Here is a 17,148-nt window from a genome sequence, read left to right as displayed (position 1 = left end):
ACAGAAAACAGACTTATGGTTACCAAAGGGGAAGAGTGGGGCGGGGGGATAACTTGGGAGTTTGGGACTAGCAGATACAAACTACAATATGTAAAATAGATAAATGACAAGGTTCTACTGTATAGCATAGGGAGCTGTATTCAATATCTTGTGATAAACTAGAATGGAAAAGAATATGTATATATATGTATAACTGGAGCACTTTGCTGTACACCAGAAACTAACACAACATTCTAAATTAACTATACTCCAAAAAATAAAAATAAATAAATAAATTAACTATACTCCAATTAAAAAAAAACAGAGGGAAAGAAAGAAAGAAGTTCTTGTTTTATAAGTTTGAGTTAAGACCAGGCTAATTTTTCTTAACCTCTTTAAAATATAGTTATGTGCTTTATTTCTTGTCTGAATTTTAAAAAACTAATTGTACATGTCATTTATTATTTGAACTATTTACTCCACATAACAAAATATTTGTTTCTTGTCAAATCTCTCTAGATGAGTACTGGCAGAATCACCCAGAACTCCATGATATTCCCATATACTATGCATCGTCTTTGGCCAAGAAGTGTATGGCGGTGTACCAGACATATGTAAACGCCATGAATGACAAAATCCGCAAACAGATCAACATCAACAATCCCTTTGTTTTCAAACATATTAGTAACCTTAAGGTGAGTGCTTGTGAAGAAAGAAGGACAGATAATACCCAAGTAAGTCGTTAGTAGTAGAAGATGCCTGACATTGATTCTGTGGCTGCATCCTTGCTGAAGTCTTACCTTTTCTGAAGCAGGCATCACTTTTCTGAGGGAAATCAAAAATTTAGCAACTGGCATTCTTTTTTGCTTAAACAAATATTGCCACCTGTTCCAAGTCTCTGCATGTTCTCAATATTTACTGTTGCTAAGTAACTTGGATTTCTCTACTCAAACCTAATCATCTTTTTCATTAGCACCGCAGATTCCATATATGAAAATGTTCATGTTTATATTTCTAGAGCATTCAATAAAATCTGACTTCCTTTAATTTAAAAAAGTTTCATTCGAACTAATGCTCTAATCATAATAAACATAATACCCCAAATAATTCAAGTAATAAGTGGTCTTCCAGTTATCAGTAGGCTCTGTTCATAAAGTATTATTTTTTAAGTTAATTGCTTAGGAATTAGAGCCAAGTTTTCCCTCGAAACAATATTAAACTTTTTAGTTAGATTTTCTGGCCAGCTCAAAATATTGATGAAGTGTACAAAGCCATCGTGAGTCTTCAGGGAAATTCTTTCAGAGTTCTCTCTTGGGTGGATAGAAACCCATTTGACTCTTCCTTTTACTTTCTGCCTGCCTGCCTGCTAGGCACTGAAAATGGTCCTAATTGTCTTTTAGCTACCGTAGAAGGTTTTGAAGTCAATGTGAACTAATTGCTTTTTATCATTTTGTTTTCATTTCATTCCCAGCCTAAATCAACTGTTTAGGGACTTAGAAATTAGACTTAAAATGTTTATTAGTCTTGTCAAGGCCCTTCCAGTCGTGTGATTAACCTTTTTACCTCACTTTTCGGTATTCTTTACAAATAAGGAATGCTTTGTCAAACCTTGGTATTTAACATGCTTTTACCATTCCTTTTCTTTCTTAGAGCATGGATCATTTTGATGACATTGGTCCCAGTGTTGTAATGGCCTCCCCAGGCATGATGCAGAGTGGCTTATCCAGAGAGCTCTTCGAAAGCTGGTGTACTGATAAGAGGAATGGCGTCATTATAGCGGGATACTGTGTAGAAGGGACGCTTGCCAAGGTCAGTCAGAGCCTGAGACCATCGTGTTCTTCCTAATCAAGGCTGCAGAGGTGGCAGTATCCTCCCAGGTTTTTCCATTGAAGTAGTTCTTTAAATAGTGCAGGTTTTGATTTTTAAAAATGAGGATGGCAGTAGGCAGTTGGAGATGTTCTTAAGGTTGAAGAATGAGGTCCTCAGCTGAGTGGTTGGCACATGAAAGTTTGAGATGCACTCATCTGGTTGCAGTAAGAAAAAAAAAATGGAAGGGAATCTATTTGAGACAAACACATGGATACCCTCATCTGATGAGAAAGAGGTTTACTAATAAGTGTTCTCTTGAAAAGCTGGAGAATGTGTTTGGGTTGATTGCCCATCTTACTCTTGATATAAGGTGGTTGATATTAACTCTGAGGTATATAGACATTGATGTGCAAAACTTTAGAGAAAGTTTATGAATATTCCTGCATCATGTTCTCTTATCTTTTATTGATAACCTCAATTTTATTTTTTTAATACATTATGATTCCCTGCTTTAATCATTTTTATTACATTACCTTACTCTGTAAGTCACTTAGACAGTGTTGGCTGTGTATCTAAAATAGATTTCCAGAATAGAAATACATCTGTCCTTTATACAAATCCTCTTACCTGGAAAGTGACTTTTTAGAGCAGATAGTTCGGGATACAAGTGTATCTTTCTAATCATAAGTTATAATTTTCACTTCGAGGATCCCAGGTGTATTGAATTTTTGTTAATCTGCTTACTTTCCTGATTAATGTTTGCTTGATCGAGAAAAGAAGTATTTGATATTTGCTACGTCAGTAGTGTTAGAATGCTTTTTGTGTTAAAGGTCCTAAACTAGTGTAAGACTTTATGGCTGGGTGAAAAAGTAGAAAATGTACCTTTTCTTTTCTAATTAGAGAGTTTATGTGTTTTGTTTTGTTTACTTTTCTTTGTTTTTTAACAGCATATCATGTCTGAACCTGAAGAAATCACTACCATGTCCGGACAGAAGCTACCACTGAAAATGTCTGTTGATTACATTTCTTTCTCTGCTCACACAGATTACCAGCAAACCAGTGAATTTATTCGTGCTTTGAAACCGCCTCACGTGGTTAGTCTGTGAATTTGATTTTCAGCATTAAAGGCTGGAAGAGGCATGCCCAGCAGCAGCTGGTTCTCAGAGCAGACACTGCCTTCCTTACAGCAGCCGGTAGCGCTCTCAGCAGTGCCTTCACGTGCACTTGCATCTGACCTTTACCACTCCCCTTTGACTTAGGCAAGCTGTGCACTTCAGTCTTCTCCATTTTACATGGCATCTCTTACTCAGATCTACCAGCTCCAGTGTTCTTTTCTGCTGCGTTCTTTCTGTTTTTTTCTGCTGCCTCCCCAATAACTTAAGAGCCCTGGCTTTGCAATGTGACTATTTTGAGTCCCAGCTCCATCCCTTACTTGCTATGTAGCCTTGGGCAAGTTACTTAACCTCTCCTTAGCTCATGTGTAAATAGAGATGATAATACCTCATAAAATTATTGTGAGGACCAAATGAGAGCACATATATCTAAAGCACGTAATAGGGTGCCTGGCAAATGGGAAATACCTATTAATGTGGAGAGAGGAGAAAGGCAAGTCATAATAGTAAAAGCTAAAGATGCAGTTAGATGTGAAATACATTACACAGCTCCTTACTAATGTGATTTGCTTATATTTTTAGTTTTATGTAATTATTACAGTAACAGTTATATTTTGGGGGGACTGGAAAGAGTTAAGCTAAAAAAAAAGTATCTTAAATTAGAGGAACACTTATGGAGCATGAGTCTAGAAAACAGATGAAGCAATGAAGTACCCTTTCTGATTGTAGCATGTATCAAAACTTCATTCCTTTTTATGGCTGAATAATATTGCATTGTCTGTATAGACCACGTTTTGTTTATTCACCTGTTGATGGACACTTGGGTAGTTTCCACCTTTTGGCCATTGTAAATAATGCTGCCATGCACATTGGCATGTGACTATCTGTTTGAGTCCATTTTCAGTTCTTTGGGGTATATACCTAGGAGTGGAATTGCTGGATCATGGGCTAATTCTGTGTTTAACTCTTTGAGGAATCACCGAACTGTTTTCCATAGCAGTTACACCATTTTACATTCCCACCAGCAATGCACAAGGGTTCCAGTTCTCCATATTCTTGTCAGCTTGTTATTTTCCCTTTTTAAAATTGTCACCATACCAGTAAGGGTGAAGTAGTACCTCTTTGTAGTTTTGATTTTCATTTCCCTGGTGACGAACGATGCTGAGCATTTTTTGTGCCCTTTTGTTCGTTTTTTAGTTTTTTCTAGCCTATAGTCCTCACAGGTAGTTACCATTGGCCCTTAATGAGCAGATTCTTTGGTGGAGAAAATCCCTCACCTACTTGGCTTTATAGCATGTCAGGTTTAGTTACAGTGTAGGCAGTTCATGGGTGCCTTCTGGTGTGTGTTGTTTATGGATATCCTCCCAGATTTTAAAGCTGTGCAGGAAAAGCTGTACTGCTCTCTCTCTGGAATCACCACCTCATCCTCAGTCCCATTTTGTTGCTCTCCAGACTCTGTCCCTGCCGTCAGTTTAAATTCCTGGATTGAATTTGATGCTTACCTTCCTCCAATAACCAAGTCAGCAAGTCTGTCCACACGATAAAATAATGGTAGTGTTGGTGGTAGTGGTAAAAATAATAGCTAGCATTTATCGAGTATTTACTGTGCGCCAGGTGCTGTACTGGTGTTTTACATGTATCGAGTCGCTTACTTCTCACAACCAACGACTGTTTTGTAGAAGAGAAAACAGAGATGTTAAATAACTTGCCTAGAGTTACCCAGCTAGTAAGTGGCAGCGCCAAGATTTGTGTTACAGCAGCCAGGCCCCAGAGCTGGGGCTCGTCATCTCTAGGCCATATGCCTCTGCCTGGTGGAGACACTGGACAAGCTTCTGTCAGTCCAGGCAGGAAATCATCTACCAGTAGTCTATAGGTTAAGAATGATCTGTCTTGTAAAAAATAAGTTATGAAAATGAATTAGAAAGACTGGTAGCTAATGCAGTCGTTGTAAACACCTCTCTAAAACATGGTTTCATTTGGCTCTGGAATATTTTATATGATATTACTTTAACAAATAAAGTATCAGAAGTCATTTTTTTTCACATAAAAAGCTTATTTTGTTAGTCTTATATTAAAAAACCTAAAGAAAGCCGTGAGCATTTTCTGAGATAGTAGGAGTAGCAATAGTCACGTACAAGAACCACATGCATTTAAAGCTGGTCACCTGGTCCAGCCCATTTCTAGTGTGAGCACAGAAGCCTAGAAAAAGTACAGCTTTCATAAAGTTGTGTATCTCAATAGTGGCAAAAACTGGAACAGAAAAGAGGTTTCTTTACTCTCTCTTGAAGTAGTTCCACTTAAGGATCTTTTAAAGCCAAGTAGAATGAAAACGTCACACAAGTTTGATTAACTGGAGATCCTTAAAAGTAGTAAAGTTTAATAACTTCAAGTATATCTCCATTTCATATAATTAACTCATTCAGATAACAGCCATCATTAATCTGAACTAAGGATGCTTCCCTATGCTCTTTTACAATTTACACTTTGTAGATTTTAGTCCACGGAGAACAAAATGAAATGGCCAGATTGAAAGCAGCCCTGATTCGAGAATATGAAGATAATGATGAAGTTCACATAGAGGTTCATAATCCTCGGAATACAGAAGCAGTGACCTTGAACTTCAGGGGGGAAAAACTAGCCAAGGTAAAAGGTTATGGTTTTTAATCCTGTCTATTCCAAATAGTTCCTAATCCCTTTAGGGAAGTGTATACTTCTTAAGAATATCCAGCTTTTAATTAATCAAATAATGTGCTCAACGATGATTTCTGTCAATTTACTCAATATGCTGTAAGACCTTGATCCTTGTGCTTTTAGGCTTTTTCTGGTTCCACTAATTTGTTTTTCACATGGAAAATTTTCAAATAAATTAGATCTTCAGTCTGATGGCTTTTAATCCACATTCCCATTTACTTATCATACCCATGTTAGAGAGTAAACAAATGTCCATTACTGTTTTGTTTTTTTCCATTACTGTTTTTCACTACATCCAATACAGTATTCTGTCTGCCTCTTGGCATTCTCCCTCAGAATCTAAAAATAGACCCATATCTAAACATAATGTCTGTGGATATGATGGAATTTATAGATTTGCCTTTTCAAGAGTTAATCATTTTTGATGATGAAATATAAGGTTTTCAGAATTTAAAAAAGAAATGGTTATGAAAAATAAACCTTACCTGGGATTTAGAGGGATGCTATAAGAAGTCTGCATTTTTACCTCCTGTTCATCAAACATCTTTTTAAGATACCTCTAAAGGAAACTTTTTAATTATCTGTCTGAAGTTTTATTTATTTATTATTTTTTAATATTTATTTGGCTGTGTTGGGTCTTAGTGGCGGCACACGGGCTCTTTGTTGTGGCACACGGGCTTCTCTCTAGTTGTGGTGCACAGGCTCAGTAGTTGCGGCGCACAGGATTACTTGTCCTGCAGCATGTGGGATCTTAGTTCCCCTACCAGGGATCAAACCGCGTTGTCCCCTGCATTGAAAGGCAGATTCTTAACCACAGGACCACCAGGGAAGTCCTGTCTGAAGTTTTAAATATCAAACGTGTTAATGAGCAACTTTACAGAATTCTTTCAGTACATAATGAGCCAAATATGAGGAAGCTAATGGATGAATATCATTTCTTGCAGTTGAATTTGAGGAAAATTTGCAAAAATTAGGATGTGAGGCTCTTCTTGCCAAAGAAGAGCAAATGGTTGTATTTACTCCTGAATCTTACTGTTCACAAAACTTTCCAGGGGCCAGTTTAATGGAAGAGATGTTATACCTGTAGAGAAATATATTCTATAGGTATAAGAATATTTACAGTTGGGAATCTAGAACGGTACTTCCCAAACTCTACTGGTTGCAGTGTGGGGAGAAAAAGAAAGTTTTTCGGTCAATTGAGGAGAAGCCGGGTTGAACAAAATTAAGCTGAGTTTATAGCGAGACTTTGCAGAGTTTTTATTAGGCCATTGTGCATTATAAATCCTCAAGAAATACAGTATACAGCATTAAAAAAATTTTTTTCACATCTTTATTGGAGTATAATGCTTTACAATGTTGTGTTAGTTTCTGCTGTATAACAAAGTGAATCAACTATATGTATACATATATCCCCATATCCCCTCCCGTCTCCCTCCCACCCTCCCTATCCCACCCCTCTAGGTGATCACAAAGCACCTAGCTGATCTCCCTGTGCTATGTGGCTGCTTCCAACTAGCTATGTATTTTACATTTGATGGTGTATGTATGTCAATGCTACCCTCTCACTTCATCCCAGCTTCCCCTTCCCCCGCCCCATTCACTCAAGTCCATTCTCTACATCTTTGTCTTTATTCCTGCCCTGCCACTAGGTTCATCAGTCCCCTTTTTTAAATGCCATATATATGCATTAGCATATGCTGTTTGTTTTTCTCTTTCTGACATACTTCACTCTGTATGACAGATTCTAGGTCCATCCACCTCACTACAAATAATTTAATTTCTTTCCTTTTTATGGCTGAGCAATATTTCATTGTATATATGTGCCACATCTTCCTTATCCATTCATCTGTCAGTGGACACTTAGGTTGCTTCCATGTCCTGGCTATTGTAAATAGTGCTGCAGTGAACATTGTGGTACGTATATCTTTTTGAATTATGGTTTTCTCAGGGTACATGCCCAGTAGTGGGATTGCTGGGTCATATGGTAGTTCTATTTGTAGTTTTTTAAGGAACCTCCATACTGTTCTCCATAGTGGCTGTATCAATTTACATTCCCACCAACAGTGCAGGAGGGTTCCCTTTTCTCTGCACCCTCTCCAGCATTTATTGTTTGTAGATTTTTTGATGATGGCCATTCTGACCGGTGTGAGGTGATACCTGATTGTGGTTTTGATTTGCATTTCTCTAATGATTAGGATGTTGAGCATCTTTTTTTTTTTAACATCTTTATTGGGGTATAATTGCTTTACAATGGTGTGTTAGTTTCTGCTTTATAACAAAGTGAATCAGTTATACATATACATATGTTCCCATATCTCTTCCCTCTTGCATCTCCCTCCCTCCCACCCTCCCTATCCCACCCCTCCAGGCGGTCACAAAGCACCGAGCTGATCTCCCTGTGCTGAGCTGAACTCCCTGTGCTATGCGGCTGCTTCCCACTAGCTATCTACCTTACGTTTGGTAGTGTATATATGTCCATGCCTCTCTCTCGCTTTGTCACAGCTCACCCTTCCCCCTCCCCATATCCTCAAGTCCATTCTCTAGTAGGTCTGTGTCGTTATTCCTGTCTTACTCATAGGTTCTTCATGACATTTTTTTTCCTTAAATTCCATATATATGTGTTAGCATATGGTATTTGTCTTTCTCTTTCTGACTTACTTCACTCTGTATGACAGACTCTAGGTCTATCCACCTCATTACAAATAGCTCGATTTCGTTTCCTTTTATGGCTGAGTAATATTCCATTGTATATATGTGCCACATCTTCTTTATCCATTCATCCAATGATGGGCACTTAGGTTGTTTCCATCTCCGGGCTATTGTAAATAGAGCTGCAGTGAACATTTTGGTACATGACTCTTTTTGAATTATGGTTTTCTCAGGGTATATGCCCAGTAGTGGGATTGCTGGGTCATATGGTAGTTCTATTTGTAGTTTTTTAAGGAACCTCCATACTGTTCTCCATAGTGGCTGTACCAATTCACATTCCCACCAGCAGTGCAGGAGGGTTCCCTTTTCTCCACACCCTCTCCAGCATTTATTGTTTCTAGATTTTTTGATGATGGCCATTCTGACTGGTGTGAGATGATATCTCATTGTAGTTTTGATTTGCATATCTCTAATGATTAATGATGTTGAGCATTCTTTCATGTGTTTGTTGGCAGTCTGTATATCTTCTTTGGAGAAATGTCTATTTAGGTCTTCTGCCCATTTTTGGATTGGGTTGTTTGTTTTTGTGATATTGAGCTGCATGAAGTGCTTGTATATTTTGGAGATTAATCCTTTGTCAGTTGCTTCATTTGCAGATATTTTTCCCATTCTGAGGGTTGTCTTTTCATCTTGTTTATGGTTTCCTTTGCTGTGCAAAAGCTTTTAAGTTTCATTAGGTCCCACTTGTTTATTTTCGTTTTTGTTTCCCTTACTCTAGGAGGTGGGTCAAAAAGGATCTTGCTATGATTTATGTCATAGAGTGTTCTGCCTATGTTTTTCTCTAAGAGTTTTAAAGACCACTTTAGGTCTTTAATCCATTTTGAATTTATTTTTGTGTATGGAGTTAGGGTGTGTTCTAATTTCATTTTTTTACATGTAGCTGTCCATTTTTCCCAGCACCACTTATGGAAGAGACTATCTTTTCTCCATTGTATATTCTTGCCTCCTTTGTCAAAGATAAGGCAACCATATGTGCGTGGGTTTATCTCTGGGCTTTCTATCCTGTTCCATTGATCTATATTTCTGTTTTTGTGCCAGTACCATGCTGTCTTGATTACTGTAGCTTTGTTGTATAGTCTGAAGTCAGGGAGCCTGATTCCTCCAGCTCCATTTTTCTTTCTTAAGATTGCTTTGGCTATTTGGGGTCTTTTGTGTTTCCATACAAATTGTAAAATTTCTTGTTCTAGTTCTGTGAAAAATGCCATTGGTAATTTGATAGGGATTGCATTGATTGAACCTGTAGATTGCTTTGGGTAATATAGTCATTTTCACAATATTGATTCTTCCAGTCCAGGAGCATGGTATATCTCTCCATCTGTTTATGTTCTCTTTGATTTCTTTCATCAGTGTTTTATAGTTTTCTGAGTACAGGTCTTTTGCGTCCTTAGGTAGCTTTATTCCCAGGTATTTTATTCTTTCTGTTGTGATGGTAAATGGGATTGTTTCCTTAATTTCTCTTTATGATCTTTTGTTGTTAGCGTATAGGAATGCAAGAGATTCCTGTGCATTAATTTTGTATCCTGCCACCTTACCAAATTCCTTGATTAGTTCTAGTAGTTTTCTGGTGATATCTTTAGGATTTTATATGTATAATATTTTGTCTTCGGCAAACAGTGACAGTTTTACTTTTTCTTTTCCAATTTGGATTCCTTTTATTTCTTTTTCTTCTCTAATTGCTGTGGCTAGGACAATACTATGTTGAATAATAGTGGCGAGAGTGGACATCCTTGTCTTGTTCCTGATCTAGAGGAAATGTTTTCAGTTTTTCACCATTGAGAATGATGTTTGCATGGGTTTGTCATATATGACTTTTATTATGTTGAGGTAGGTTCCCTGTTTGCCCACTTTCTGGAGAGTTTTTATCATAAGTGGGTGTTGAATTTTGTCAAAAGCTTTTTCTGCATCTGTTGAGATGATCATATGGGTTTTCTCCTTCAATTTGTTAATATGGTGTATCACAGTGATTGTTTTGTGTATATTGAAGAACCCTTGCATCCCTGGGATAAATCCCACTTGATCATGGTGTATGATGCTTTTAGTGTGTTGTTGGATTCTATTTGCTAGTATTTTGTTGAGGATTTTTGTGTCTATGTTCATCAGTGATATTGGCCTGTAATTTTCTTTTTTTGTGATATGTTTGTCTGGTTTTGGTACCAGGGTGATAGTGGCCTCTCAGAATGAGTTTGGGAGTGTTCCTCCCTCCACAATTTTTTGTAAGAGCTTGAGAAGGATAGGTATTAACTCTTGTCTAAATGTTTGATAGAATTCGCCTGTGAAGCTATCTGGTCCTGCACTTTTTTTTGTTGGAAGATTTTAAATTACAGTTTCAATTTCATTACCTGTGACTGGTCTATTTATATTTTCTAATTCTTCCTGGTTCAATCCTGGAAGGTTGTACTTTTCCAAGAATTTGTCTATTTCTTCCAGGTTGTCCATTTTATTGGCCTATAGTTGCTTGTAGTAGTCTCTTATGATCTTTTATATTTCTGCAGTGTCAGTTGTAATCTCTCCTTTTTCATTTCTAATTTTATTGATTTGAGTCCTCCCTATTTTTCTTTTTTTTTTTAATATATTTTTTATTTATGTATGTATTTATATTTGGCTGCGTTGGGTCTTCATTTCTGTGCAAGGGCTTTCTCCAGTTGCCGCGAGCGGGGGCCCCTCTTCATCGCGGTGCGCAGGCCTCTCACTATCACGGCCTCTCTTGTTGCGGAGCACAGGCTCCAGACGCGCAAGCTCAGTAGTTGTGGCTCACGGGCCCAGTTGCTCCGTGGCATGTGGGATCTTCCCAGACCAGGGCTCAAACCCATGTCCCCTGCATTGGCAGGCAGATTCTCAACCACTGTGCCACCAGGGAAGCCCTCCCTATTTTTCTTGATGAGTCTGGCTAAAGGTTTATCATTTTGTTTATGAAAGAATCAGCTATTAGTTTTATTGATCTTGGCTATTGTTTTCTTTGTTTCTATTTCATTTATTTTTGCTCTGATCTTTATGATTTCTTTCCTTCTACTAACTTTGGGTTTTCTGTGTCTAGTTTCTTTAGGTGTAAGGTTAGATTGTTTATTTGAGATTTTTCTTGTTTCTTGAAGTGAGCCTGAATTGCTATGAACTTCCCTCTTAGAACTTCTTTTGCTGTAAAAAAAATTTTTTTGACTCTAGAACTGAAAACACACTTTAGGTATATGTGTCTTTTTTTTTTTTTTTTTGTGGTACGCGGGCCTCTCACTGCCGTGGCCTCTCCCGTTGCGGAGCACAGGCTCCGGACGCGCAGGCTCAGCGGCCATGGCTCACGGGCCCAGCCGCTCCGTGGCATGTGGGATCTTCCCGGACCAGGGCACGAACCCGTGTCCCCTGCATCGGCAGGCAGACTCTCAACCACTGTGCCACCAGGGAAGCCCCTGTGTCATTTTTATATTTAACTTTATACAGGCATAGAGAAACTGTTGTCAGTATCTGTTTCCCCAAATGTAGCTTTGTATTAGAGTGTTGTTCTGTTATTTTAGCCATATTTTTATTTAAAATCATTAGCTATAGTTATTTTTTTTCCACAAGTGTAATAACCTTGCTTCGGGAGAAGTCAGATTTATTAAGGCAGCCATCCTCAGGCATGTAAAACAGAAACTAAGAAGGAGGTAAAGAAATCAGATCCACAAAAACTATCAAAAAACCCATGCAGTTTACCATCGAGAATTGTCAGGCCAAGCAGTTGTGTGCGTGGTAAGAAATCAGCATGTTGGGAACTAGCACACAGCTGAATAAAGAAAGAAACCAAGGCTGGCAGCAGAGGGTGAAGCCAGAAGAACCACTCAGTCTTGTTCTCCAAGGTACTTGGTTCTCCCGGCAGACACCTCATCAGCATCCGGGATGTCACTGCACTGAAATCAGCCTCCTTAAGTCACCAGCATTTGAGGAGAAAAAAATGCCGACAAACCATGTGAAACAGAGCTAGGTCCCATTATAGTTACAAGAGCAAATGTTACCACTGCCTCACTGCCATCTGCCCTTAACTGATGAAAGGTAAACAAATACGAAATATAAGGTCTTTGTCCCCTTTGAGTTCATTTCTTTGTAGCTGAGAAAAGTTATATTTAAGAATGTTGGACTTCATGTTTGTAAGGGTTTTGTTTGTTTGTTTGGTGTTATTGTTAGTTTCTGAACAGTCAGTCAGTACTCTCTTCTCTTAAAAAATGCTCCCCCTCAGTTGTATGAGCTCATCCATACCTGTCTTTACAGACCTTTCTATTCAGAGATGCTGCTGCTTTTTGGATCTGGCATGGCCTTGCATCTTTGTATTTTGGGGCTCCTCCAGGTACAGGGTTGAGAGCCAGCCTGAGGGAGCCACGCACGTCTGGCCCTCGGTTGCTGTCCTTCCCACCATGCTGTCTCTGTTGAGAGTTTTTTTTTGTTTTGTTTTTGGTTTTTTTTGTGGTACGCGGGCCTCTCACTGTTGGGGCCTCTCCCGCCGCGGAGCACAGGCTCCGGACGCGCAGACTCAGCGGCCATGGCTCACGGGCCCAGCCGCTCCGTGGCATGTGGGATCTTCCCGGACCAGGGCACGAACCCATGTCCCCTGCATCGGCAGGCAGACTCTCAACCACTGCGCCACCAGGGAAGCCCTGTTGAAAGCTTTTTTAAGCCCCAGCACCCAGTAGGTTTACTTGGTTGCTGAACTGATTGGAACTGACGGAACCTAACCATTCTTGCCAGGTCTGCCCCCGTGAGTCTTGCCTTTGGTCTCTTGGTAACCTTGTTACTGCCCTGGTCATAGAGGTATATAACATTTTATATTTTTCATGTTTAGATTCATGGGTTGTTTTCATGGTTCAAATGGTCATGATTGAGTCCCTGAATAATTAATTTCATTTTACAAGATTCTGTTCTCTTCAAATTGTTTTGGTTTTTTTTTTTTCTTTTTAATAGGTCATGGGCTTTTTAGCAGACAAAAAACCAGAACAGGGCCAGCGGGTCTCAGGAATACTTGTTAAAAGAAACTTTAATTATCATATACTTTCTCCTTGTGACCTCTCTAGTAAGTATACTATTAAATGTCAAATGTAATTTGATTTTAGCATTTAAAGAAAATCTTCAAAAACTTCTCTTACCCTGTGGCCAAATCTTAAGTAACAGCTAAATAACGAAGTATAAATAGTTGAAACTTAATAATCTAGTTATAGCTTTATTTGAAAAAAAATCTTCCTTGAACTATTACAATATTTAAATAACTTTTTTCTTAATTGGAAACATAAGTTCCCCTGTAAGACAGATTGACTACTGCCTTCTGAAGCCTGTCTTCTACCTTTCTCCATGGAATACTGCTACTTTTATTTCCTGAAGTAATTGTGGACTCCCCACACAGGCTTTTTTGGTTTTTATGACCTGTAGTGTTAAGTTGCTTGCTGAGCCTGTGTTTTATGCACGTGTAAATGCTAAGCTGTCATTACTTTTGCAGTAACTATGATATTATCTTTAAGTAAATAACTGTGCTCAATTTTATTTATATGGCACTAATAAATTAAAAGTGCTTTATCAAGGAATAAGAAATAGCAGCAGTGTTTAGGTGTTCAACTGTGAGATAAGCCAACTGTCAGCTTTCAGACTATCACACAGTAGAATATAACTTGTTCCATTAACAGTTGTCGAGGTCTTACTGTATGCCAGGCATTGTGCTAAGTGCTGGAGGACTAGAGAGGTACTAAGAAGCACAGTCCCAGCCCTTGAAAAACTGTCTGTTGAGAGAAACCATCCTGTGAAGAGCTAATCACAGTATTGACCCAGGACATACAGAAGTGCAAGATAACATGTAAGGAGAGAATGGGCCTAGAAGGGCTGGGAAAAGCATTGCATACCAGGTAGCTCTCATGCCAGGTGGTGAAGGTTAGCTAACCAGAAGAGATGGCAGAGGACAGCTGGCTTACTGGCTTGGAGATGTTAGGGACCAGATGTGTCTTGGAGAATGAGAGTGCCTTCTTATGGCTGAAGCACAAGCTAACTATTGGCCAGGGTGGGGGGGAGGAGTGTAGGATGGGAACCAACTGTGGAGCACTTTGTTAGCTTGACAAGCATGTTCTCACATACTTTGCTTTTACTTCTCTTTTCTTTACTCCTGGTATGTGTTTGCAAATTGTATTTTGTGAGACTAGTATTGTTTCTTAAAGTATATTTATTCTAATTTCCTATCCAGATTATACTGACTTGGCCATGAGCACGGTAAAGCAGACCCAAGCCATTCCATATACTGGTCCTTTTAATTTGCTTTATTACCAGCTACAGAAATTGACAGGTATGTATATTTATTGACATTCATTTAACTGTTTTCTAGTTTTGAGTAAGATACTTATATATCTAGGAAAGGATGTTAATTTTGGTATTTGTGTCAGAATTGCACAAATTTTCTTTGTACTTTACTTGGTCATGTTATTACCACCTCCAGGTGAAAATTTTGAATATACACTGATAAACAATTTTTAAATTTCATAATACCTCTTATTATGATCCACTTAAAATTCTAAAATTGTCAGTAGTCTTTGCTTCTTGTGTTTAAAATCTACTTTAACTACTATACCTAGAATTTATCATAATTTCTTTTCTTTGTTCAGTGAAAATAATTTTTCTGGATCCATCAGTACAAACCCTTACAGCACATTATATAAGAGTGCATGACCACTGGCCAAAGGCCAGTAAAAAGTAAACCTATTCTGTTTTTATATTAGACCATTTTGAATTAGAGATTTTTGTGTATTAACATCATGAGAGGTGAAGAGTTAAGTTAAAAGGCGTGGGCTCTCTCTGATAAGCAAGAACACTTCAGATCACAAAGTTACGCTTTCTATGAATATGCTGTTTGTAATTCATACAGTGAAGTACTGCTATAAAATAAAACAGTAGAATATATCTTTTTTTACTTCAGAACCTCATGTTAGAATTATAGGTTATAACACAGGAAGTTAATAAAATACATCTGAATTAATCCTTAACTAAGAAGTTACTACTGGGAAGACCAGAAAAGCCTTGTCTTAGACAACGGAATTTCCTTGTAGAACATTTAAACTTATGAAGACAGACGGTAGAAGTGACGTAGTTGATGAGGTTCATGTTAAATTTTAAGATGCTAGTCACTAAATCCCTTGTACAAACATAGGTGTTTGACAGTCACCAAAGTTTGCAACTGATAAGATGTTTAATGTCCAAGGTAAATCCTATCTAGTTATATGAATATTTATAATACATGTTGAGATCTTTTAGTTGCTATAAGCAATTAATATAAAACTTCGCTACTTGGGCTTCCCTGGTGGCGCAGTGGTTGAGAGTACACCTGCCGATGCAGGGGACATGGGTTCATGCCCCGGTCCGGGAAGATCCCACATGCCGCGGAGCCTGCGCGTCTGTAGCCTGTGCTCCGCAACGGGAGAGGCCACAACAGAGAGAGGCCCGCGTACCGCAAAAAAAAAAAAAACTTTGCTACTTACAATCTGCCTATACACAAGTTATTAAATTTTTTTCATTGTGTATCACCTTATTTCAGCTGTCTCTATAAACAAATGAATAATCATACTCTAGAAGATTATTTAAAAAAATTTTTTATGCTGCCTTTCTCAAAAAATTTTTATTTATATACAATTTTGAAAGGTTACTTTCCATTTACAGTTATCACAAAATATTGGCTGTATTCCCTGTGTTGTACAGTACATCCTTGAGCCTGTCTTACACCCAGTAGTCTGTACCTCCCACTCCCCACCCTTATATTGCCACCCCCCAAAAAACTTATATACATCTTACAACTTCTTTTTTTCAGGTGATGTAGAAGAATTAGAAATTCAAGAAAAACCTGCTTTGAAAGTGTTCAAAAATATTACTGTAATACAGGAACCAGGAATGGTGGTATTAGAAGTAAGATCATTTACCTAAACAAGAAGGGGAAAAAAGTTTTGAGTTCACATGTAAATGTAGAGAAAATTGGGTTCTTCCCAGTCAGGAAAAAAATTGTTGGAAAATATATATGTGTATATTTTTATTTCTAAGATCAACATTAAATATAACTAAGCATTTTCTATATAGTTACGGTAGCATAGAAAGTAATAATAAATTAAGATAATATTTAGTATGTGAAATGAGCAGAGGTCTCTCATCTGAGTGAGTCTTAACAGATTTTGTGGTACCACAGGTGTCTTCTGTTATATCAAAAGGTCTTAAAATTATCAAGATAAAAATATAATTCTGTTACTTTAAAGCAAACAAACTTGTCATGCAATACTTCTTAAGAGAGTGGAATTCTGAAGATTCAAATAAGCAACATTAAAATGACCCAAATCCACAAAGGCTAGAAATCATTAATTTAGGTAAATGTGGTTGCCACTGTTAGAATTTTAAATCCATACTGGTACAATTTAGAACCCAGACACCAAATGACTTTGATGGTTGATTTTAATAGATTAGCATCCGTTAAGTTTAAAGAAGGACTTTCAAAGTGAATCCTGGAACTGAATGATACAGGGAGATACTTTGTTGCTCTGCCTCAGGTTGAATGTAAATTTCCCAGCTATATGGTCAACTATTCTGTCATACATATTATTTTTTAAAACAGAAAAAGATCTGTCAGCTCTGGTTCCACTGCAGTTCACTGATATAAGTCTGAATTTGATTTATAAGGCTAAAGGTAACTGTAGAAATTATCAAGAGGAATAGTTATCTATAACATGAAGTTACATACAATAATATATAAAGTGTTATCTGAGAAAGGGGAAAAGTTGTTAGAGACATTAGTTTGGTTCTCGCTACCAAATAGTATTAGAGAATGCATTTTTTATTCCCTAGAATTAACAGATCAAAGAAGATCTTAGAGGAAGTTTTT

General features: G+C 37.8%; 1 protein-coding gene across 4 annotated transcripts in view; it reads left to right on the top strand.

Annotated features, from left to right (window-relative positions):
• The window catches only part of CPSF3 (cleavage and polyadenylation specific factor 3), a 43,951-nt gene that overhangs the window by 15,978 nt on the left and 10,825 nt on the right, over positions 1–17,148 (top strand). For all 4 annotated transcript variants that reach the window (XM_027113845.1, XM_027113846.1, XM_027113843.1 and 1 more), the window contains 7 exons: positions 499–674; positions 1,630–1,788; positions 2,736–2,882; positions 5,391–5,543; positions 13,221–13,329; positions 14,482–14,580; positions 16,093–16,187. In XM_027113845.1, the coding sequence (XP_026969646.1) occupies positions 499–674; positions 1,630–1,788; positions 2,736–2,882; positions 5,391–5,543; positions 13,221–13,329; positions 14,482–14,580; positions 16,093–16,187 (938 nt within the window). The remainder of the gene's footprint in view (positions 1–498; positions 675–1,629; positions 1,789–2,735; positions 2,883–5,390; positions 5,544–13,220; positions 13,330–14,481; positions 14,581–16,092; positions 16,188–17,148) is intronic.

Source organism: Aethalodelphis obliquidens, unplaced genomic scaffold (genome assembly GCF_003676395.1).
Source record: "Aethalodelphis obliquidens isolate GAN/ISIS:26980383/991018 unplaced genomic scaffold, ASM367639v1 scaffold12, whole genome shotgun sequence".
Classification (NCBI taxonomy): domain Eukaryota; kingdom Metazoa; phylum Chordata; class Mammalia; order Artiodactyla; family Delphinidae; genus Aethalodelphis; species Aethalodelphis obliquidens.
Note: the sequence above shows the minus strand (reverse complement) of the source record. Positions and strands in the feature narration are given on the sequence as shown.